The 26,036-nt window shown below is 38.6% G+C and overlaps 1 protein-coding gene across 1 annotated transcript; it reads left to right on the top strand.

Moving 5' to 3' along the window:
- Window positions 1–24,371, top strand: TNFRSF9 (TNF receptor superfamily member 9). Its single transcript, XM_067711329.1, has 8 exons — window positions 1–89; window positions 830–1,010; window positions 1,978–2,085; window positions 2,475–2,612; window positions 3,152–3,218; window positions 4,588–4,718; window positions 5,219–5,353; window positions 21,868–24,371. Exons 2-8 carry the CDS (start codon window positions 911–913, stop codon window positions 21,954–21,956), a joined length of 768 nt encoding a protein of 255 aa, XP_067567430.1. The 5' UTR covers window positions 1–89; window positions 830–910; the 3' UTR covers window positions 21,957–24,371.
- The last annotated feature ends 1,665 nt before the right edge of the window (window positions 24,372–26,036 follow it).

Raw genomic sequence — 26,036 nt, 5'->3', positions numbered from 1 at the left:
TTTGACCTGCAGCCCTTGTCAGCTGCAGAACCTCACTGCTCTGAAGATCAAGGAGTAGGAAAGTTCTCCACCATCCCTGCGATCTCAAGGTTTGTCCATTTGGGGCAGATAGATGGGGGGAAGCGAGGAGGGATGAGGATGAAGCTTTGTTCCCTTTGTACATTTCTAGACCTTTTCCCTCCTAATTTCTAATAACTTTTATTCCATAGCCCGTTAAATAAGGATCAAGAACCTGGCCTATAGAGATTGTTGGACTCTTTAGTTTTCTGACTAGATGAGCTTTAAATCTCAAAATGAGCAGATACATGTCTATTAAGAAAATGTGATAATGAGTTGACCAAGGAGGTGTTTCAACATTTTAGCAACTAGGTGTTGAAATTCCACATGCTGTTTGGACAAAGGGAGAATAGTAATAATGAGATGTCTTCTCACTGAGCTGAACTGTTGGATGCCCCTGACAGATTCTCTCTTTAAGGACTATATTTCAGGGGCAGCAAGCCACAGGCATTGTTGAAATCTAGACGCTAATGCTAAATATCTATGAAAGTCCCCAAAAGTTCTTGCTATTGTTATTTCTGCATTTCAGCAAAACATGTTGGAAAGTACACTCTTAGACTTTGGCAAATCTACAGAAAGCTATGTGTTGAGTCATGCTTCTCTTATCCTAGAAGTTTCTATGAATTTGCTACCTTTTCCATGGTATTCCATCATTAATTTTTCCTGCAAACCCTGAGTTATGATCGTGTAGAATTGTACAGATGATAGCTGAACTGTAGGTAATTCTGAAAGGAGAAACCACCTCATCCTAGGAAACTTTCACCTTTTGCAGAGTGGTACATGTGAAACCAGCTACTTTGATTAAAATTCTTTTGGAATCTGCTTGGCTAATACGTCTCTGCAAGATTTCATCATGGGAAATTGCTATTACAACATAGTGGCTACTGTGCTGTTGGTCATGAATTTTGAGAGGACAAGATCATTGCAGGATTTCTGCAGTAACTGTTCAGCGGGTAAGGACCAAATTAACATGTGTGCTTGATCTGTTCTGCTGAAAACATGGTTCAGTTAGTCTGGTAGTCAGGGCGTATGAGCTCTGTTTTAATGATTTTTTTAAAAAATTGAACTATAGCTGATTTACAATATTGTGTTAGTTTCAGGCATACGGCAAAGATATTTATATATATATGTATATTACAAGCTATTGAATATAGTCCCCTGTGCTGTACAGCAGGTCCTTGTTGTTTATCTATTTTATATACAGTGGTGTGTATCTGTTAATCCCAAACTTCTAATTTATCCCTCCCCCGCAATAATGATCTTTGATTCATTCATTTACAAGAACCTGCATTACATTTCTTGAATGCTACATCTTAGCTGTGTGAATGCAGGCTTGTCACTTAAACTCTTGTGCTCCAGCTTCATCATCTGGGGATGATATGAGAACCTATCTCATAGGATTGATTGCTGGGAGGATCCTATGATGGGCTTAGATCAGTGCACGGCACAGGGAAAGACCTCAACAAATGTTAGTTTTGCGTGTGCAGACAGTGCTCAGACTGGGGGGTGCAGCAGGGAATAAGCAAGTGGCAGGAGGCTTAACAGAGTGGGAAAAGGCAGACACCTTTCAACTGTAGTGTGCCAATAAAGGACATTGATCTCCTGAATCCAGTCACTGGTGTCCTGGATTAATCATGAGAAATCATTCTGTTTTATTCAATAGGTAAAGGAAACTATTTTCCTTCCATTGATTTTTTTGTTGCAATATCTATACGTTGTTATTTTTAATTCTGTGATTATGCTTAGGGCAATCTTTCAAATGGATAAGTTAAAACAGTCAATCAACAAATAAAGTCTATCACTGTGGTACCTAGAAAACGAATCTTTGTTTCATATTCTGGTTTTCCTGTGAACCTCATAATGCTTTGGGTGATGATGGTCCATTGTCAAACATGTACAGCTCTTATCTACCCTTTTTAGGTACTTTCTGTGGGAAAAACAAGCATGAGCTTTGCACTCCTTGTCCTTCAAATAGTTTCTCCAGCACAAGTGGACAAAAGGCCTGTGACGTATGCAGGAAGTGTGAAGGTATGATTTAAAAGATATATTCTTCATCCAGATATGTGTTGGGAAGACAAGCTTTTATTCCCGAGTGTACTGATCTCTTTTGAAAATCTGAAGTGTCAAATAGGCTGGTTCCTCTGTTAATAGGAAGGTCCAGTAAAATAATTTACTGTAATAGCAACTATTGGTGGATTGAACTTTTTAAATATTAGAGGAAATATTCATTAGACAAGAGAGAATTTTTTAATTAGCAAAATGTAAAAAAGTCTTCTATAGATATTTAAAAGTCAACTTCATACCCTGAGACCATTAGGACCATTCTAAGTAGAACAAGCATGGTTTTTATTGCAGAACATAAATTTGCTTCCTGGATTTGGAGATCAAGGGTATTATAACACTGGGGGACTTTGTAGGTGTTTTCAGGACCAAGAAAGCGTGTTCCTCCACCAGCAATGCAGAGTGTGAGTGTGTGCCAGGATTCTACTGCCTGGGAGAAGGATGCAACATGTGTGAAGAGGACTGTAAACAAGGTCAAGAATTAACAAAAGAGGGTAGGTTTCCTCTTCTATCTAGTGCCAATTTGTGGTCTAGTCATATGTTGTTAACTTAGTTCTTGGTCCTTTGATTACAAAGTAAAACGTAGAGTTGTAGAACCTTTAAGTAATAGTAATGAACTGCTAAGTATCTGATATTTACAAAATTATTTCTCAATCAATGGAAATAATTTGAAATCACATTCGTTTTTCACCAGAACCATGCCTTTTCATGCATCCTATACATGCATATACAATACTCTATGTACAACTAGAATAAAACCTTTAGTCGCATTAAGGTTTCATTTCAAGAAAAACTGTTGAACAATCTACGTAGATTGTATTCAGTTAATGACTTTATTATGGGATTATGTTCATCACAAACTATTCAAGAAGAATTGTTCATCACTAATGAAATTCAGGAAGAATTGTTAGACAATCGGTACAGATTTTATTAAGTTAATGACTTTATTATTATGTGATCATGTTCATTACAGAGAAAGTTAAAAATGATTAAAATGCTTCCTTTTTTATTATTCCTTTAATTTTTACAAAAGGTTGTAAAGACTGTTCCTTTGGGACATTTAATGATCGGGAACATGGTGACTGTAAACCTTGGACAGAGTACGTATCATTTCTTTCTGCTTACAACATAAAGTATCTGGCTTAACTTTTCTAAAGACAAGGAATGTGATCACTGATGCTTTTTTAAACCTATCAAGTGTAGACATAGAATAACATGCAAATAGGTGGTATGGGAACAGTATGGGGTAATTGTGACTAGATTGCCAAAGTGGGCATTTTCTCCAGAAGTACTGCCCAGAACAATGAGGTCAGATTTGCCAGTGGAACTTAGCTACTGTCTGCCCTAGGTGTCCTTCTGTGTCCTTCCAATCTCTTTGCTGCCTCTGACTTTCCCCCAGTGATCAACCCACCTTCAAGTGTTCAGTGCCAGCATTGATAATGATACAGAAGAGGGTAAAGTATGTTTCCTTCCCTCAAAAGCTTTAACATAGTCTTGGGGAAACAAGACTACCACAGGTAATAAAATAGCCAACAGTGTATTTTTTACACCTTTGTTCTTTTTGCATTTGATCTTCTTACTAGAAAATCATTTTTATCATTATTTTACATTTACATTCTTATTGTGTGTTACAAAAGTATTGGTCCATAACAGATTAGAAAGTTGTTTTTGTTGTTTTTTGTTTGTTTGTTTGTCTTTTGACACAAATAGTTCAGAGCAGGGAAGTGAGTCTGCATGGACAGTGGGATCGAACTGGGTTTTGGAGAATAGGTGGGTTTGTTTTAGATAAAAAGAGGCAGGGGAAAGACACAGGACAATGATGATGGTGATGTGGACAATGATGATGGATGGCTACCGTTTACAGGGAGTAAGTCAGGCACGTAGTGTCGTTTACTCTTCACAACAGCCCTGGGACATGTATATCTTATTTTTCAGATGAGAAAACTGAGGCTTAGAGCGATTTCCCAACTTGCCCAAGGTCATTCTACGAAGGGACCGAGCCAGGGCTCAAACCCTGGTCAGTCTGATGCCAACACATCAGACTGACCAGGAGTCTCCTAACTAGCCTGGGAGTTAGGAGCTCCTAACCCTAGGCTAACTTGTCTGTCCTTCCTGTGTGCCAGAGATGGTCAAATATGCTTAAGAAGGTGGGGGTGAGAGACTAACCAGGCAACAGCCTGAAGCAAGCTGTCGTGGGACAGGCCTCCCCAGCCTGGGAAGAAAGAAGAATCCAATTAGGTAGATAGAGTGGGATGAATTGTGGAGAGCCATGAAAGCCAAGTGAACATTGGTAGAAGCCCAGATGGTCAAGTAGAAGTTTTCAAAATATCTTTGCTTTGCCTATGAACCCAGATCCACACATCTTTTTCACCAGAACTGCTTTCCTGGGTAGAAAATGTCAGTCTTTTTTAATTAGAATGCTCCGTACCTGAATTAATGATTTGAACTCTTTTCATTGGACCATCTAAGCTGTTCTTTGGATGGGAATTCTGTCCTTGTGAATGGGACGAAGGAAAGCGATGTGGTATGCGGACCGGCATCAGCTGACTTCTCTCCAGGTGCATCCTCCACCGTCATGCCTGCCCCTGGGGGAGAGCCAGGTAGCTGGTTTGTTGCTGTTAAATCGAATGTATGTGGCCATTCGGATTGGTGTCTAAGTCACTCCTGATGCCTTGCATCTCTGCCTCTAGCAGGCACCTCGACATGCCTTCCTTCTCTTACCCTGGCTTCAAGGGACCCATCCATTTCTTCGGGTGCTTCTTATTCACTCTGAATTCCACATTAGTAAGCAGAGCGAGGTGAGACTGCACCCAAACAGACATTACATCTTTGATAACGCCAAGTAATGGCGATTATAGAGTTCCATGTTTCCTATAGGCTAGAAAGGCCAAACCACTTAATTTCTGTGGGCTTCTAGGAAAATGACTAAGGTTGTAAAAAAAGTTTTCTTAACAAGCAGGCAAGTTTACTAAGATAGCTGGTGGGAGATGCCCAAGGCACGACTTCCCATGCTTAAGGGTTTACAAACGCAAATATAAATATCAGCATATTTGCAAACTTTTATTTTTGTCTGAATTTCTCCTTTTGTTCTGTTTTAAAGGTCACACCAACCGGATCATTATCTTCTTTCTTGCACTGATGTCGACTGCAGTGCTGTTCTTGGCGTCCTTCGTGGTGCTCCGTTTCTCTGTGGTTAAACAGGGCAGAAAGAAGCTTCTGTATATATTCAAACAACGTAAGAGGAACATAAAAGTGTTAGATATGAGCCTTTTTATAAAAAAAAAAAACTATTTATTTATTTATTTTTGGCTGCATTGGGTCTTCGTTGCTGCGCGCGGGCTTTCTCTAGCTGCGGTGAGCGGGGGCTGCTCTTCGTTGCGGTGCACGGGCTTCTCATTGCGGTGGCTTCTCTTGCTGTGGAGCACGGGCTCTAGGCTTGAGGGCTTCAGTAGTTGTGGCACATGGGCTCAGTAGCTGTGGCTCGCGGGGTTAGTTGCTCCGCGGCATGTGGGATCTTCCCGGACCAGGGCTCGAACCCGTGTCCTCTGCATTGGCAGGTGCATTCTTAACCACTGTGCCACCAGGGAAATTCATTATGAGCTTTTTGAGGCTAGGCTTTTTACAGTAGAAAGAGAAAGATGATTTGTTTTAAGTTACAGAAGCTAGGTTAGTATAGCACAGTGGTTATCAAGTGGGACAATTTGGCCCCCAAGGGGACATTTGGCAATGCCTGGAGAGTTTTGGTGGTCACAGTCTAAGCGGTGGGGTAGGGAGTGCTTTGCTCCTGGCATCTAGTGAGTGGAGTTCAGCGATGCTGCTAAATTTCCTACAATACACAGGACGGCCCCACCACAGAGAGTTAGCCGTCCCCAGATGTCAGTGATGCTGACGTGGAGAAAGCCTGGTGATGGCAGCACATAATCCGAAGGTGCCAGAAAAATGACCACTTTAAGTATGCTGCAGCCTTGGGCCACTGTGTGTGTGTGTGTGTGTGTGTGGCCACTCAGCTGTGGATACAGGACCCTGACAAAGAGGAATCAAAAATAACGTTGCCCCATCTCGCACTTCTCCTCTGGCTGATGAATGGCCTTAACCTGAACTAGACCCACAGCTAGAAGAAGGCCTAGAGAACAAGGAGGGAGCTTAAAGTGGGTCTAATGAGATGAATTATTAGGACACGGATCTGGATTAAATGAGAAATTTCAATAATGGATGCCATTCATGAAGCCAGATAGTATTTCTATAAGGAACTGGGCAAGTGCCTGGCACAGGGTCAATACTCACTAAATGAACGCTATTAACATTTATTCCAAAAGGCTTAGAGATGGGGGCAATCTGCATTTTTCTTTTCTTTTCTTTTTTTTTTTTTTTTTTTTTTTGTGGTACGCGGGCCTCTCACTGTTGTGGCCTCTCCCGTTGCGGAGCACAGGCCCCGGACGTGCAGGCTCAGCGGCCATGGCTCACGGGCCCAGCCGCTCCGCGGCATGTGGGATCTTCCCGGACCAGGGCACGAACCCGTGTCCCCTGCATCGGCAGGCGGACTCTCAACCACTGCACCACCAGGGAAGCGCTGCATTTTTGTCTTTGTGGAGAACAGAACCATAGATAGCAGGCTAGACTTACTAAGAGGGATTCATGTATAGGAGGAGCGCTCTGAGAGCTCTGTGACGTAGCCCAAGCCACCATAAGACTAGAGAGTGTCAGTTTGTGGGTTGTTAAAAATATAGGAGGGGAAGTATTAGCAAAGTCTTATCTAAAGATGCAGTACACTAATTTGTATAAAGTTTCTTTCTGAAAACAATATAAAACTTTTGAACATTTTGAAATATACAGGAAAATGCATAGGCATAAAGTTTAACAAACTGTAAGACGAACCCCTGTGTAACTCTACCCAGGTCAAGAAACAGAACATACTCTGCTCCCCGGAAGCGCTTCTTGTGTTCCTTCCAGATGAAAACCTTCCTTCCACTAGTGCTAACCACAACTAGATTCTTATGGTGTTCACTTCCTTGCTCTTATTTATAGTTTTGCTACCTAAGAACAGGGTTTAATTTAGTTGCTTGTGAACTTCAGACAAGTGGAATCACGCTGTATCTGTTGTACATTTTCCTTCCCCTTTTCACTCAACTTTGTATCTTTATGATTCATCCACGTGTGGCATTTATCTTTAGTTGATTTCCAGTGTTGAATACTCTTCTCTTGAATGACTGTATCATAGTTTGTTTACCCGTCTTAATATTCCTGGACACTTGGGTTGTTTCCAATTTGGGGCTCTTACAGACAGTGATATTTGAATATTTTTGTCTACGTATCTCAGTACACATAAGCACATGTTTCTGTTTTTGTGTTGTTTTTAACCTGGGAATAAAATTGCTGGGACATGAGGAATGTGTATCTTGGTCCTTAGTACTAGATTTACCAAACTGTTTTCCAGAATAATAGACCTCATTTACACTTTCACAGCAGCATATGAGAGTTCTTTTTGCTGCAACCCTTGCTACTACCTAGTGTCATCAGACTCCTTAATTTTTATCTGTCTGGTGGGTGTATAGTAGCATCTCGTGGATTTAATTTGCATCTCCCTGATTACTAGTGAGGCTGGACATCTTTTCATGTTATATTGGTCGTTTGGATGTCCTCTCTTGCAAAGTGCCTGATCTTTTGAGCCTTTTCCCACTGGGTTGTTTGTCCTTTTCTTATCAACCTATAGGAATGTTTTAGTCTACTGTGCATGTGCTGCAAATATATTTTCCGACCCTGTGGGTTGACTCTCTTTTTGAGGTCTTTGACTCTCTTTTTGAGGTCTAACCCTCTGATTTAAGCTTTAAGTTCTCACTGAAACCTCTGTTTTAAACAACTATCCCTCCCAGCTTTACCCCAATCTACAATAAAGGTCTTTATAAAATGATTTTCAAAAGTACTTATGAGTAATGAGTGAGTTTCAATGGAACAGTAATCCATTTAAAAAATTTTTAGGTTATTTTTAAAAACTTTCTATTTTGAAATAGGGATTCACAGGAAGTTGTAAAAACAGTACAGAAAAGTCTGATGTGCCACTCATGGGGTTACACCGTACGTAACTACAGTACAATATCAAAACCAGGCAACTGACATTGGCACATGGCGTGTGTTTAGTTTACTGTATGTCATTTTATCACATGTGTAGTTTGGTGTAAACCACTAGCACAATCAAAATACAGAACTATTCCATCGCCACAAAGGTCTCCTCCTGCTAGTGCTTTATACTCCAAACACTCCCTTTCCCCCACCATCCCTAACCCCTCCTAACTACAGATATGTTTTCCATCTCTGTAATTTTGTCATTTCAAGAATGTTATATAAATAGTATCATACGATATATAAATGGATCATAAATAAGAGACCTTTTAAGACTGGCTTTTTCCCCTCAGCAAATGCCATTGAGATCCATCTGAGTTGTGTTTCAATAGTTGACTCTTTTTTTATTGCTGACTAGTGTTGTAAGGTGAGGTTGTACCACAGTGTGTTTTACCATTCACCTATCGAGAGACATTTTGGTTGTTTCCAGTTTATGACTGTTACATTAGAGCTGCTATGAATAATCAAGTACAGATCTGTGTGGACATAAGTTTCCATATCTTTAAGATAAATGCCCAGGAGTGCAATTACTGGGTCATATGCTAAGTGTGTATTTAGTTTTTTAAGAAACTGCTAAACACTTTTCCAGAGGAGTTGTACCATTTAACATTCCACCAGCAACGTAGGAGAGTTTCTCCTCATCTTCACCAGCAGTTTGTATTGCAGCAATTTTTAATTTCAGCTGTTCTAATAGGTATGTACTGATATCTCACTGTGGTCTTAATTTTCCTTTCCCTAAGGGTTGAACATCTTTTCATGTACTTATTTCCCATCTGTATATCTTCTTCAGTGAAATGTTCCTTCATGTCTTTTACCCATTTTCTAACTGGACTCTTTGTTTTACTTTTGACATTTGAGAGTTTTTTATATCTCCTCGATATGAGTCCTTTATCAGATGTGAGGTTTGTAAGTATTTTCTCCCAGTCTGTAGCTTGCCTTTTCATCCTCTTCACATGATCTTCTGCAGATAAAAAGTGTTTAATTTTGATGAAGTCCAATTGGCCAATTTTTTTCATTTATGGGATTATGCCGAAGAACTCTTTACCAAGTCCTAGGTCCCAAAGATTTAGACTTTCTCCTATGTTATCTTCCAAATGTTTTAGATTTAAATCTATGCTTCATTTTTAGTTAAGTTTTATATAAGGTGTGAGAGTTTCAAGTCAATATTTTAAATTTATTTTTATTTTTTTTTGCTGATGGGTGTCCAACAGCTTCAGCATCATTTATTGAGAAGATTATCCTTCCTCCATTGAATTGCTTTTGCACTTTTGTCAAAAATCAGTTGGCTGTACTTGTGTGGGGACTCTTTCTGGTTTCTCTCTTCTGTTCCACTGATATGTGTGCTTTACCTTCTGCCAATACCACACAGTCTTGGTTACGGTAGCTGTAAAACAGTCTTGAAATTGGCTATAGGGTAGAGTGAGTCCTCCCACGTTATTCTTCTTTTTCAAAATTGTTTTGGCTATTCTAGTTTGTTTGCATTTCTATACAAATTTTAGATAATCTTATCCCTATCTGCAAAAAGTCGGCTGGGATTCTGACAGCAATTGTGTTAAATCTGTATATCAATTCAGGGAGAATTGACATCTTTACTATGTTAACTATTCCTATCCATGAACACAGTATGTCTCTCCATTTAGGTATATTTTCTTTGATTTCTTTCATCAGCATTTTGTGGTTTTCAGCATACAAGTCCCACACGTGTTTTGTTAAATTTAGGCCTTAGTATTTACATTTAACAATTGCAGATGATATGGTATCTTAAATTTTGGTTTTGACGTGTTCATTGCTAGTATATAGAAATACAGTTGGTTTTTGTAGTTTGATTTTGTGTCCTGTGATTTTGCTGAACTTGCTTACTAGTTCTAGGTTATTTTGTAGATTCCTTGGGATTTTTTACATAGACTGTAGTGTCATCTGCAAAAAAAAAAAATAGCTTTATTTCTTTTCATTTCCCATCTATATGCCTTTTATTTCTTTTCTTGCCTTATTATTCTGGCTAGAATGTCCAGTACTATGTTGAATAAGAGTGGCGAGAGGGAATATCTTCGCCTTGCTTCTAATCTTTGGGGAAAAGCATTCAGTCTTTCACCAGTAGGTATGATGTGAGCTACAGAGTTTTAGTAGCTATTCTTTATCAAGTTGAGAAAGTGTTCTGAAGATTTTTTTTTTTTTTAATCATGAAGGAGGGTTGAATTTTGTCAGGTGCTTTTTTCTGTATCAATTGATTTGATTATGTGATTTTTGTTTTTTAGCCTGTTGAGATGATGAATGATATAGATTGATTTTTGAATTTCAAACTAGCCTTGAATCCCTGGACTAAACTCCACTTAGTCATGGTATATAATTATTTTTATATATGTCTGAATTCTCTTCGCTAATATTTTGTTAAGAATTTTTGCAGCTATACTCATGAGGAATATTGATATGTGGTTTTCTTTTCTAGTACTGTCTTTGTCTGGTTTTGGTATCAGGGTAATATTGACTTCCTCAGATAAGTTGAGACATGTTCCGTCTTCTGTTTTCTGGAAGAAGTTGTGTAGAATTGGTGTTAATTCTTCTTTAAATAGTTTATAGAATTCTCTAGTGAAACTATCTGAACCTGGAGCTTTCTTTTTGGAGCTCCTTAATTACAAATTCAGTTGCCTTAATAATTATAGGGACTCAAGTTATTTGATCATACTGAGTGAATTGTGATAGTTTATGTTTTTTGAGGACTTGGTCCATTTCATCTAAGTTGTCAAATTTATGTGTTTAAGTTATTTATACTATTTCCTTACTATTTTTTGTTGTATGCAGGTCTGTAGTGATATCACCTACTGATATTGGTAATGTGTGTCTTCTCTCTTTTTTTTCAGAATCAGTGTTGATAGAGATTTGTCAATTTTATTGAACTTTTCAAAGAACCAGGTCTTTGTTTCATTGATTTGCTCTATTATTTTTCTGTTTTCAATTTCACTAGTTTCTGCTTTTACCTTTATTATTTCATTTCTTTTTCTTGCTTTGGATTTATTTTGTTCTTTTTCTATTCAGGTGGAAGCTTATGTTATTGGTTTGAGACATTTTCTCTTTCTTTTTTTCTTTTAATGATATAATGACCATTTCCAAGGTTAGTGCTTTATTTTTATTTATTTTTTTCGTGGGGGGGATTATATTTTTACAATTTAATTAATTAATTAATTTTTTGCGGTTCGCGGGCCTCTCACTGTTATGGCCTCTCCCGTTGTGGAGCACAGGCTCCAGATGCGCAGGCTCAGCAGCCATGGCTCAAGGGCCCAGCCACTCCGTGGCATGTGGGATCTTCCCGGACCGGGGCACGAACCCGTGTTCCCTGCATCGGCAGGTGGACTCTCAACCACTGTGCCACCCGGGAAGCCCTATTTATTATTTTATACAGCAGGTTCTTATTAGTCATCAATTTTATACACATCAGTGTATACATGTCAATCCCAATCTCCCAGTTCATCACACCACCTCCCCTCCTGCAGCCGCTTTCCCCCCCTTGGTGTCCATACGTTTGTCCTCTACATCTGTGTCTCAATTTCTGCCCTGAAAACTGGTTCATCTGTACCATTTTTCTAGGTTCCACATATATGCATTAATATACGATATTTGTTTGTCTCTTTCTGACTTACTTCACTCTGTATGACAGTCTCTAGATCCATCCACGTCTCTACAAATGACCCAATTTCATTCCTTTTTATGGCTAATATTCCATTGTATATATGTACCACATCTTCTTTATCCATTAATCTGTCGATGAGCATTTAGGGTGCTTCCATATCCTGGCTATTGTAAATAGTGCTGCAATGAACATTGGGGTGTATGTGTCTTTTTGAATTATGGTTTTCTCTGGGTATATGCCCAGTAGTGGGATTGCTGGATCATATGGTAATTCTATTCTTAGTTTTTTAAGGAACCTCCATACTGCTCTCCACAGTGGCTGTATCAATTTACATTCCCACCAACAGTGCAAGAGGGTACCCTTTTCTCCACACCCTCTCCAGCATTTGTTGTTTGTAGATTTTCTGATGATGCCCATTCTAACTGGTGTGAGGTGATACCTCATTGTAGTTTTGATTTGCATTTCTCTAATAATTAGTGATGTTGAGCAGCTTTTCATGTGCTTCTTGGCCATCTGTTTTGTCTTCTTTGGAGAAATGTCTATTTAAATCTTCTGCCCATTTTTGGATTGGGTTGTTTGTTTTTTTAATATTGAGCTGCATGAGATGTTTATATATTTTGGAGATTAATCCTTTGTCCATTGATTCATTTTGCAAATATTTCTCCCATTTTGAGGGTTATCTTTTCATCCTGTTTATGGTTTCCTTTGCTGTGCAAAAGCTTTGAAGTTTCATGAGGTCCCATTTGTTTATTTTTGTTTTTATTTCCATTACTCTAGGAGGTGGGTCAAAAAAGATCTTGCTGTGATTTATGTCAAAGAGTGTTCTTCCTATGTTTTCCTCTAAGAGTTTTATGGTGTCCGGTCTTACATTTAGGTCTCTAATCCATTTTGAGTTTATTTTTGTGTATGGTGTTAGGGAGTGTTCTAATTTCATTCTTTTACATGTAGCTGTCCAATTTTCCCAGCACCACTTATTGAAGAGACTGTCTTTTCTCCTTTGTATATCCTTGCCTCTTTTGTCCTAGATTAGTTGACTATAGGTGTGTGGGTGTATCTCTGGGCTTTCTATCCTGTTCCATTGATCTATGTTTCTGTTTTTGTGCCAGTATCATATTGTCTTGATTACTGTAACTTTGTAGTATAGTCTGAAGTCAGGGAGTCTGATTCCTCCAGCTCCGTTTTTTTCCCTCAAGACCGCTTTGGCTATTAGGGGTCTTTTGTGTCTCGACACAAATTTTAAGATTTTTTGTACTAGTTCCGTAAAAAATGCCATTGGTAATTTGATAGGGATTGCATTGAATCTGTAGATTGCTTTGGGTAGTAGAGCCATTTCCACAATATTGATTCTTCCAATCCAAGAACATGGTATATCTCTCCATCTGTTGGTATTATCTTTAATTTCTTTCATCAGTGGCTTATAGTTTTCTGCATACAGGTCTTTTGTTTCGTTAGGTTGGTTTATTCCTAGGTATTTTATTCTTTTTGTTGCAATGGTAAATAGGAGTGTTTCCTTAATTTCTCTTCCAGATTTTTCATCATTAGTATATAGGAATGCATGAGATTTCTGTGCATTAATTTTGTATCCTGAAACTTCACCAAATTCATTGATTAGCTCTAGTAGTTTTCTGGTGGCATTTTTTTTTTTTTTGCAGTACGCAGTCCTCTCACTGCTGTGGCCTCTCCCGTTGAGGAGCACAGGCTCCGGACCCGCAGGCTCAGCGGCCATGTCTAATGGGCTTAGCCACTCCGCGGCATGTGGGATCTTCCCGGACTGGGGCACGAACCCATGTCCCCTGCATCGGCAGGCGGATTCTCAACCACTGCACCACCACTGAAGCCCTGGTGGCATCTTTAGATTTCTCTATGTATAGTATCATGTCATCTGCAAAGTGACAGTGTTGTTTCTTCTTTTCTGATTTGGGTTCCTTTTATTTCTTTTTCTTCTCTGATTGCCATGGCTAGGAATTCCAAAACTATGTTGAATAATAGTGGTGAGAGTGGACATCCTTGTCTTGTTCCTGATCTTAGAGGAAATGCTTTCAGTTTTTCACCATTGAGAATGATGTCTGCTGTGTGTTTCTCATATATGGCCTTCAATATGTTGAGGTAGGTTCCCTCTATGCCCACTTTATGGAGAGCTTTTATCATAAATGGGTGTTGAATTTTGTCAAAAGCTTTTTCTGCCTCTATTGAGATGATCGTATGGTTTTTATTCTTCCATTTGTTAAATGGTTTATCACATTGATTGATTTGCATATATTGAAGAAGGCTTGCATCCCTGGGATAAATCCCACTTGATCATGGTGTATGATCCTTTTAATGTGTTGTTGGATTCTGTTTGCTAGTATTTTGTTGAGGATTTTTGCATCTATATTCATCAGTGATATTGGTCTGTAATTTTCTTTTTTTGTGACATCTTTGTCTGGTTTTGGTATCAGGGTGATGGTGACCTTGTAGAATGAGTTTGGGAGTGTTCCTTACTCTGCAATTTTTTGGAAGAGTTTGAGAAGGATGGGTGTTAGCTCTTCTCTAAATGTTTGATAGAATTCACCTGTGAAGCCACCTGGTCCTGGACTTTTGTTTGTTGGAAGATTTTTAATCACAGTTTCAATTTCATTCCTTGTGATTGGTCTGTTCATATTTTCTATTTCTTCCTGGTTCAGTCTTGGAAGGTTATACCTTTCTAAGAATTTGTCCATTTCTTCCAGGTTGTCCATTTTATTGGCATAGAGTTGCTTGTAGTAGTCTCTTAGGATGCTTTGTATTTCTGTGGTGTCTGTTGTAACTTCTCCTTTTTCATTTCTAATTTTATTGATTTGAGTCCTCTCCCTCTTTTTCTTGATGAGTCTGGCTAATGGTTTATCAATTTTGCTTATCGTCTCAAAGAACCAGCTTTTAGTTTTATTGATCTTTGCTATTGTTTTCTGTGTTTCTATTTCATTTATTTCTGCTCTGATCTTTATGATTTCTTTCCTTCTGCCAACTTTGGGTTTTGTTTGTTCTTCTTTCTCTAGTTCCTTTAGGTGTAAGGTTAGTTGTTTATTTGAGAGTTTTCTTGTTTCTTGAGGTAGGCTTGTATAGCTATAAACTTCCCTCTTAGAACTGCTTTTGCTGCATCCCATAGGTTTTGGATCATCGTGTTTCATTGTCATTTGTCTCTAGGTAATTTTTGATTTCCTCTTTGATTTCTTAAGTGATCTCTTGGATATTTAGTAACATATTGTTTAGCATCCATGTTTTGCGTTTTTTACGGTTTTTCCCTGTAATTGATTTCTAATCTCATAGCGTTGTGGTCAGAAAAGATGCTTGATGTGATTTCAGTTTTCTTAAATTTACTGAGGCTTGATTTGTGCCCCAAGATGTGATCTATCCTGGAGAATGTTCCATGTGCACTTGAGAAGAAAGTGTAATCTGCTGTTTTTGGATGGAATGTCTTATAAATATTAATTAAATCTCTCTGGTCTATTGTGTCATTTAACGCTTCTCTTTCCTTATTTATTTTCATTTCAGATGATCTGTCCATTGGTGTAAGTGAGGTGTTTCAGCCCCCCACTATTATTGTGTTACTGTCGATTTCCTCTTTTATAGCTGTTAGCAGTTGCCTTATGTATTTAGGTGCTCCTATGTTGGGTGCATATATATTTATAATTGATATATCTTCTTCTGAGATTGATCCCTTGATCATTATGTAGTGTCCATCCTTGTCTCTTGTAAGATTCTTTATTTTAAAGTATATTCTATCTGATATGAGTATTGCTACTCCAGCTTCCTTTGGATTTCCATCTGCATGGAATACCTTTTTCCATCCCCTCACTTTCAGTCTGTATGCGTTCCTAGTTCTGAAGTGGGTCTCTTGTAGACAGCATATAGATGGATCTTGCTATTCAACAAGCCTGTGTTTTTTGGTTGGAGCATTTAATCCATTCACATTTAAGGTAATTATCGATATGTATGTTCATATAACCATTTTCTTAATTGTTTTGGGTTTGATTTTGTAGGTCCTATTCTCTTGTGTTTCCCACTTAGAGAAGTTTCTTTAGCATTTGTTGTAGAGCTGGTTTGGTGGTGCTGAATTCTCTTAGCTTTTGCTTATCTGTAAAGCTTTTGATTTCTCCATCAAATCTGAATGAGATGCTTGCTGTGTAGAGTAATCTTGGTTGTAGATTCTTCCCTTTCATCACTTTAAGTATATCATGCCACTCCCTTCTGGTTTGTAGAGTTTCTGCTGAGAAATCAGCTGTTAACCTTATGGGAGTTCCCTTGTATGTTATTTGTCATTTTTCCCTTGCTGCTTTCAATTGTTTTTCTTTGTCTTTAATTTTTGCCAGTTTGAGTACTATGTGTCTCAGCGTGTTTCTCGTTGGGTTTATCCTGTATGGGACTCTCTGCACTTCCTGGCCTTGGGTGGCTATTTCCTTTCCCATGTTAGGGAAGTTTTTGACTATAATCTCTTGAAATATTTTCTCTGGTCCTTTCTCTCTCTCTTCTCCTTCTGGGACCCCTATAATGCGAATGTTTTTGCGTTTAATGTTGCCCCAGAAGTCTCTTAGGCTGCCTTCATTTCTTTTCATTCTATTTTCTTTATTCTGTTCTATGGCAGTGAATTCCACCATTCTGTCTTCCAGATCACTTATCCGTTCTTCTGCCTCAGTTATTCTGATATTGAATCCTTCTAGTGTATTTTTTATTTCAGTTATTGTATTGTTCATCTCTGTTTGTTTGTTCTTTATTTCTTCTAGGTCTTTGTTAAACATTTCTTGCATCTTCTCGATCTTTGCCTCCATTCTTTTTCCGAGGTCCTGGATCATCTTCACTATCATTATTCTGAGTTCTTTTTCTGGAAGGTTGCCTATCTCCATTTCGTTTAGTTGTTTTTCTGGGGTTTTATCTTGTTCCTTCATCTGGTACATAGCCCTCTGACTTTTCATCTTGTCTATCTTTCTGTGAATGTGGTTTTCGTTCCACAGGCTGCAGGACTGTAGTTCTTCTTGCTTCTGCTGTCTGCTCTCTGGTGGATGAGGCTATCTAAGGAGCTTGTGCAAGCTTCCTGATGAGAGGGACTGGTGGTGGGTAGAGCTGGCTGTTGCTCTGGTGGGCAGAGCTCAGTAAAACTTTAATCCACTTGACTGCTGATGAGTGGGGCTGGGTTCCCTCCCCGTTGGTTGTTTGGCCTGAGGCAACCCAACACTGGAGCCTACCTGGGCTCTTTGATGGGGCTAGTGACAGACTCTTGGAGGGCTCACGCCAAGGAGTACTTCCCAGAACTTTTGCTACTAGTGTCCTTGTCCCCCTGGTGAGCCACAGCCACCCCCCACGTCTGCAGGAGACCCTCCAACACTAGCAGGTAGATCTGGTTCAGTCTCCTATGGGATCACTGCTCCTTCCCTGGGTCCCGATGCGCACACAACTTTGTGTGTGCCCTCCAGGAGTGGAGTCTCTGTTTACCCCAGTCCTGTCAAAGTCCTGCAATCAAATCCCACTGGCCTTCAAAGTCTGATTCTCTAGGAATTCCTCTTCCCGTTGCCAGACCCCCAGGTTGGGAAGCTGACGTGGGACTCAGAACCTTCACTCCAGTGGTGGACTTCTGTGGTATAAGTGTTCTCCAGTCTGTGAGTCACCCACCCAGCATTTATGAGATTTGATTTTACTGTGATTGCACCGCTCCTACCATCTCATTGTGGCTTCTCCTTTGTCTTTGCATGTGAGGCATCTTTTTTGATGAGTTCCAGTGTCTTCCTGTCGATGATTGTCCGGCAGCTACTTGTGATTCTGGTGTTCTCTCAAGAGGGAGTGAGTGCAGGTCCTTCTACTCCGCCATCTTGGTTCCGAACCTTGGGACTTTTTGTCTTTCTAATATAAGAACTTCACATTATAAATTTCTTTCTCAGTACTGAATTAGCTGCATCCACACATTTTGATATGTTGTTTTTTTCATTTTCATTCAGTTTGGTGTATTTTTTGTTTTTCTCTTGATTATTTAAAAGTGTGTTTTTCAGTTTCCAAGTTTTTGGTGATTTTCTTGTTTTCTTTCTGCTGTTGACGTGTATTTTAATTCCACTATAATAAGAGGACACTCTCTGTATGATTTCTTTTAAATTTGCTGAGGTTTGGTTCATGGTCCAGGTTACTGTCTATCTTGGTCTCTGTTCTATAGACACTTGAAAAGATGGGTGGAATGTTCTTAAATATTGATTTGATCCTGTTGATTGATAATGTTGTTGAGTTCTTCTATATCATTGCTGATTTTCTGTCAAGTGTTTCTATCAACTCTTGGGAGAAGGCCATTTAATTCTTCAAATATAATTCTGGATTTGTATATTTCTCATTTCAGTTTTGTCAGTTTTGTTTCACCTATTTTGTAGCTCTGTTGCTTGTTGTATACATATTTAGTACTGCTATGCCTTCTTGGTGAATTAACTCTTATAATTATGTAAGGTCCCTCTCTATGTCTGGTTTTCTTTGCTCTGAAGTCTACTTTATCTGATAGTAATACAGCCACTCCTGCTTTTTTAAAAATTAATAATATACATGGTATATCTTTTTCCATCCTTTTACTTTCAACCTTCCCACATTTTTATATTTGAAGTGAATTTCTTATAGACTACATACAATGGTCACACTACTAATTTCTATCTTTTGATTGGTACATTTAAACAATGTACATATATTGTAATTATTTATATGATAGGGCTCAAGATATTATTTTATTTTTTTGTTTTCTGTTTGCTTTCTCTGGCATTCATTTCTCTGTTTTCTTTTTCTGCATTCCTGTGGATTACTTGAACATTTTTTAGAATTCCATTTTGGTTTATCTTTTTTTTTTTTTGCGGTACGCGGGCCCCTCACTGCTGCAGCCTCTCCCGTTGCGGAGCACAGGCTCTGGACGTGCAGGCCCAGCGTCCATGGCCCACGGGCCCAGCTGCTCCATGGCACGTGGGATCCTCCTGGACCGGGGCACGAACCCGCGTCCTCTGCCTCAGCAGGCGGACTCTCAACCACTGCGCCACCAGGGAAGCCCTCCTTATATTTTTCGAGTGTATCTCTGTATAGCTCTTGTATAGTGTGGTTGCTCTAAGTACCATACATATTTATATAGACTACATCAACATTTTAACATTTGAAAAAAGTATAGAAATCTTACCTCCTTTTAACCTCTTCCAATTTATAATATACTTGCCTAAAATATTTCTGCTACATGCTTTGAGAACCATCTTAGTGTTATAATTTTTGCTTCAACCATCAAACATAATTTAGAAAACTCAAGAGAAAGAACGTTTATTTTATTTACCCATATATTTGCTCTTTCTGTTGTTCTTTCTTCCTTCCTGATGTTCCAAGATACCTTTTTTTTAATCATCTCTCTTCTGTTCAGAGAATTTTCTTGAGCCATTCTTTTAGGGTAGGCTTTCTTTTGTCTGAAAATTTCTTGATTTCCCCTTCACTCCTGAAAGATATTTTCACTGGATATAGAATTTGGGCTTGAGAGTTCTTTTCTTTAAGCACTTGAAAAATGTTGTGCTACTTCTTCTGGCCTGCCTGGTTTCTGGTAAGAAATTCACTGTCATTCAATTTGTTTTTCCCCTATAAGTGATGTGTTGCTTCTCGCTGGCTGCTTTCAAGATTTCTTTCTTTCTTTCTTTCTTTTTTTTTTTTTCTTTTTTTGGTTTTTCGTTTTCCAAACTTAAACTACAATGTATCTTGGTGTGGATTTCTTTGGATTATCCTGTTTAGCATTCACTTAGCTTCCTGAATCTGTAGATTTATGACTTTTTCCAGATTTGGGAAATTTTTGGCCATTATTCCTTCAAATACTTTTTCAGCCCTACTCTCTTTCTCTTCTTCTTCAAGGACTCCAATGACATGATATTAAGTTTTTTTGGCTATAGCCCCACATGTCTCTGAGGCTTTGTTCATTTTTTTCCCTAGTCTTTTCTCTCTGTTGTTCACATTGGGTAATGATTCTTTCCTTTGTCTTCTCCATTCTTGTGCTGAGCCCATTCATTGATATTTTACATTTTGGTTATTGTAATTTTTCAGTTCTAAAATTGTCACCTGGTTCTTTTTTAAAATTTTCTTTTCTTTTTTTAATTTGTTTCAAATGTGTTCCCAATTGCTTGTTGAAGCTTCTTTTTTTTTTTACCATGCCACGCAGCTTGTGGGATCTTTGTTCCTCCAACCAGGGATTGAACTTGGGCCCTCAGCAGTGAAACTGCTGAGTCTTAGCCACTGGACCATCAGGGAATTCCGTGAGGCATCTTTATGATGGCTGCTTTAACGTCCTTGCCAGATAACTCTAACATCTATATCACCTAGATGCTAGCATCTGTTGTCTTTTCTTATTCAAGTTGAGATCTTCCTGGTTCTTAGAATGACAAGTGATTTTTTTAAAAATTGAAACCTAGACATTGGCTATGATGTTATCAGACTTTGGATATAATTGAAAGCTGGTGTTTATTCAGGGTTCCTCTAACACCACTCTGGCAGAGGAAGGAGGATGCTGCCAGGTGGAGGTGGAAGTCCAGGTTCTATACTAGACCTCCTGGGGGTGGTAGATCCTTGTTATTGCTCCCCACTAAGCTCCCACAGATACTACCCTGTCTGGGATGAGGAAAGACACTTTGTTCCTGCTCCCCACATGGTTTCCACTGACACTGAATGGGTGGGGGGTGGGGTGGCCTTGTTACTGTTGAGTGGTGGTGAAGTCCTAGCTCTCCACTCGGACTCCTCTGATGCTGCCCCAATGAGGATGTGGCAGTGAGCCTTGATAGAGCTTGGCAAGGGTGTAAGTCTATGCTCTCTACTGTGTCTTTAGTGGTGTGCTTGGGTGTGGGTCCATGGTTTTTTTTTGCTAGAGTAGAGCTGTGATTATCTAAAAGCTTTTAGTCTTGTTACTCTGCTCTTTTCCTGGTTTCATAGCTAGAGAGATCAGACTTCTCTTGGGGCATTTTTTTTTTATTAGCCTACTTCTCCAGTTCCCAGTCTGGGACATGTGAAACAGAGAGAATACTCAGGGAACTCAAGGCCATATTTCTCCTTGGGTTCCAAGCTCCTTAACTGGTCTGCTTTCTTGCCACCTTTCAGATTCCTCTTACGTTTGTTATACATAAAACGTCCAGCCTTTTCAGCAATACTTGGCAGGAAGAATAGGGAAAAGTATGACTACTGTATCTTTCCAGAAGCAGATTTCCATTTAAAAATTCATCTTTGATGCTATTTCAAAGGAAAAGAACATCTCATTGGTATTCCTGGATGTCTTGCCAGGTTTTCATAAGTTCTTGGAGATAGTGTGCTTGTTGGGTTTTGGTTATTTTTTATAGTAACAAGCAAGTAAAATTGGGATAGGACCTTTTGCTTTGACAGGCTATAAAAATAATCTATATTTACTGGTGGGCTTGGGTGTGGGGATATAGTTATATATGTGTGTGTGTATATATATATGTATATATATATATAATTTAATATATATTTTAAGATTGAAAGTTGCTCGGCAATAACACAAATACTATACACTACCATGTAAATGAAAATCTGGAAGCTAGTGCACAAATCAGTTCTTTACTTACTAATTGATGGAAGCAGTGGGAGTAACTTTAAAATCTCGATGCCATAAGCATTTCATTCAAAAGAAGCCATCTAATGTGTAATCTAAGTAACCCTCAAGACTAAAACATGTGCTGCTGAATTGAAACTACAGTTACGTTTGGCACATGACTAACTTTATGCTATAATGATTCATGCTCAAGACTGTTTTTAGCCTTTGTAGACAATAAAGAAACTAGTATTTTTCAGGACCAATAAAAAAGTATTTGGTAAAACGAAAAAAAATCTTAAATAATCCTGAAAAAACGTTTATACTTGCTATTACCTCTCTTGCTGATGAGTTGGTTCAAACTAAAGTTGAAAATGTTTGCTGCTGAGAGATGTTCTGCAAATGGGATTTATGGAAAATGAATGTTAAATGATTCAAACAGACAACAAAAGATAACTCTCTTTTAAATTACTTTTAGCATTTATGAGACCAGTACAAACAGCCCAAGAGGAAGATGCCTGCAGTTGCCGGTTTCCAGAAGAAGAGGAAGGAGTGTGTGAACTGTGAAGAGGAAATCCACAGATGTGTTGGAACTCTCTTGAGAAGAATCACAGGAGAAATATGAGGGATCCCACTACTGTACCTTTCAAATTTAAAAACTCCATATTGGATAATACCAACGGTTACCCTAACAAGTTTTTTTTCCTAAATGCTAACGACTTGGCCTTTCAAGATGTACCACTTTTAACAGAACAGAAAAATGGGACAGAAATGCTGGTAAAAGTGATATTTTCTAGATACTGCTTAAGAGGTTTGGGCTAGTTTTCTTGAAATCCAAAGAGAATTATATTTTAAATTTAATCATGTAGGCCAATCGTGCAGCTAAAATTATAATCAAAATCAATTCTATTTTTTTTTTTTTGGTGCTAATATGACATATGGCAATAGCCATAAGATGCAGGCACTATCCCCCATCAAATTTTCCATGGGTTCAATCATTCAACACAAGACATCCTCCATTGTCAGGGGAGAATGAGGACAGTCATCATCATTGCCCAAGTTTGGGGTCAAGAGCAAAAAACTAAAAAATAACAGACCTTGGGACTTCCCTGGTGGTCCAATGGTTAAGACACCTCACTCCCAATGCAGGGGGCACAGGTTCAATCCCAGGTCAGGGAACTAAGAGCCTACATGCTGCACAATGTGGCCAAAACCAAACAAACAAACAAATGAACAAAAGAAGAAAAAGCAGACCTTGAGGAACAGTTTTGGAAAGAGTCAAATGTCCCTGCATATCCTTGGTCCTCTCCATCTTTCCATCTTCTGCCTTTGTCCTACTCCCCTCTGAGCCACAGCTTACTTTTTATTTTATTCTTAAAAACTTTAGCAGTAATATTTTATATACATAAACTAGTAAATGAAACAGGAGTGCAGACCCGTGAACACATAACCCAACCCGAGCGCTAGAGCAGGAGTTGCCAAACTCCCACGGGCCAAATCTGAGATGCCATGTGCCTTCATATAGTTTATGAACTAAGAATGGTTTTACATGTTTAAATAATCAAAAACAAATCAGAATAAGAATAATACCTCATGACGCATACAATTATCTGAAATTCAAATTTCAGAGTCCGTAAGTAGTTTTCCTGGAGCACACAAGGCACCCTCAGGTGGCCTTTGCATTGCAACAGCAGAGTTGAGTAGCTGTGACAGAGATTGTATGGCCCACAAAACCTAGAATATTTAATAAGTGACCCTTTATAGGGTCAAAGTCAGGATCAGAGCATCCAGCTGTGTGCTGCTTCCCTCCCTCATCTCCTGTCTACCTCCCCACCCCAACTCCAGGCAATTTCTCACAGAAATGTTGTCTCTCATTTCCTTGCTTAAAAGAAAATCACGTATCATATAATTATGTACCCCACAACTATTTTACTTAGTTTTGTTTGTTTTTGAGCTTTATGAACATGGTATTGTGCTGTATGGAGACTTGTGCTTTAATCACTCAGAAGTATATTTGTAAGCCATTCATGTTATTGTGTGTAGGTAGCTAGAATGCATTCATTTTGACTGCGGTACAGCTTTGCAAATATACCATTATTTATCAGCCCACTCTGAATCAAAGGACACTTGGGTTGTTTCCAGGTTTTTTTTTTTTCAATTATGAAAAATATTGCTATGAATGTTCTTTTATATGTTTTCTATTTAAGAGTGTCTCTAGGGAAACTTCCTTAAAGTAGAATTTCTGGATCTTAGGGCGTATGAATGTTCAACTTTATGAGCTAGTCCCATGTCAGTAAGGATATGCTAAATTATGCAGAAATGACAAATGAGCCCCCCCCCAGTCTTAACAGATTACAACCACACAACAGAGGTGCATTTCTGGATGTCATTACATGCCTGTTGAAGGCTGACTGTGACTCTGTCCCATGTTATTTCACTCCGGGATTTAGGTGGAGAGAGCAGCTTCTACTTGGGACATTGACCATCTTGTGGCAAAGGAACACACTCATAGGTAGTTGGCTAGATTCTAACTTTAAGAAAAATTCCTGCAGCCATGCTTGGCAATAATAGGGCAGAAAGTATAATCTTCACACAAGGAGGGGCAGCAAATATTTCTGAACAATAAAAAGTCTACTGCAGGGCTGAACTGCTTTTCACCATGGTTGTTCTAATTTGTGCTCCTGTCAGCAGTGAGTCCCATCCTTGCCACCCTCAGGCATTTTCAGACTCAATTTTGCCAACCTAGTGGGTTTAGGATGGCATCTCACCATAGTCTTATTTTGCATTTCTGTCACGTTTTTATATATTTTGTGTTTCTTTTTTGAGAAATGCTTGCTCGTGTTTTTTAAACCATTTTAAAATTTTGGTTATTTCTCTTTTTCTTATTGATTCATAAAAGTTCTTTATGTAGTCTAGATACTAATCTTTGGTTACTTATATGTGTTATAAATATTTGTTTGCAATTTGTTTTTTCTCTTTTTAACTGTGTCTCTCTTTTTCTTTGTGGTAATAAGAGAAACGTTCTTAATTTAATATGGTTCAGTTTACAACTCTTTTCTTACATGGTTAACATTTTTTTTGGTGTCCTGATTAAAGAAATGCTTCTCTGCCCCAATATCATAAAGATATTTCCTCATATTTTATTCTAAAAGTTTTAAGTTTTGTCTTTTGTATTTAATTCTAACCTATCAGGAATCATTTTTGTGTATGTCGTGAGAAATGATCCAATGTTGACTTTTGTTTGTGGATAACCACTAGTCCCAGTACCATTTATTCAATGCTCCCTTTCTTCCCTATGGATCTGCAATACACCTCTGTCATTTATCAAATTTCCATCTATCCACAGGCGGTTTCTAGGCTCTCTATTCTGTTCCATTTGTCAGTTTGTCTGTCCGTGTGCCAATACGCACTGTCTTTGTTACAGTAGCTTAATAATAGCCCTTGATACCTGGCAGGACAAATCTTTAATGTCCTTCAATAAAGTTTCCTATAGTTTCTCCAGAAGTTGTACATCTTTAGTTAGATTTATCTCTAGGTTCGTTGTTGTTGCTTCTTAAGCAGTTTTTTTTGTCGTCGGAGTAGAGAGATGTCGTTGATTTGCGTACATTGCTTTATAGCCTGCCTCTTTCCTAAGCTTCCTTTTATTTTCTGATAGTACGTATGTGGATTCTTTGGGGTTTTCTAGACACACAATCATGGTATTTGTCATAATAATAGTTTCTTGTATTTCTAGTCTTTTGTCATTTATTTCTTTTGCTTGGGGTACGCTTGACTTATCGTCAGGACCTCCAGTACAATGTGATAGTCTGTTTTTTATCCTATTTATAGAGGATACTTTCAGGGTATTTTTTGGGTAAATATACTTGATCAGCTTAAGGAAGTTCCCTTCTATTCCTGGTTAGTGCAGAGGGCTAGTTCTTCATTTTGTAATCACGAAAGGGTGTTGAGTTATATCAAATGATTTTTCTGGAAGAAAACAAAAGCATTTGATTACAGATGCCTCAGTTAACTGTTCTATCACATTGACTTGGAGCTACACTTCGGGTAGATTCCAAGAAAATTACTGCCGGAAAGAAATTTAATGCAATAACGAGTGTAATAATAGGTATTCCTCCCTCCCCCTTAAAGGAAGCTGTGGTGTATGATATAATAATGTGTTCAGAAACATTTTTTGTTTTAATTTAAATAGATGAAGTACCTCCATTTGGCTCTTTCTTTACTGTTTTGATAAGAGTTTTATTTATAGTAAAAGATGAAGGTAATATTTATGGAGGATTTTTTGAAACTTTCTAGCCAATCTCACCAAACACATAAAAAAGTACGAATGGGCATGATTACTTTTCCAGAACAAGAACATTTGAGACTTGACTTGAGCACTTTGACCTTCCCTGAATGGCTCATATGCGGTCTCTGGGTGGGGCCGGTTGGTATTTTGGGAGCCTGACCAGGAGGTTTCAGGCAAAAATTCTGTTAACCTGGTATTCTGGTAAGAATAAGAGAACAGTCATTGGTGCTACAATCCTTTTAAAATAAGAGGCAAAGCAAAGCTGAGGGCGTTCACCAGTGCTGCTTCAGAACAGAGCTAGGTATAACTTTTTTCTCCCTTTTCCAAACTACAGCACTAAATTCCAACGTGGCTTTCACTCT

This window comes from Pseudorca crassidens, chromosome 2 (assembly GCF_039906515.1).
Source record: "Pseudorca crassidens isolate mPseCra1 chromosome 2, mPseCra1.hap1, whole genome shotgun sequence".
Classification (NCBI taxonomy): domain Eukaryota; kingdom Metazoa; phylum Chordata; class Mammalia; order Artiodactyla; family Delphinidae; genus Pseudorca; species Pseudorca crassidens.
This window is presented reverse-complemented; position numbering and strand designations above follow the sequence as displayed.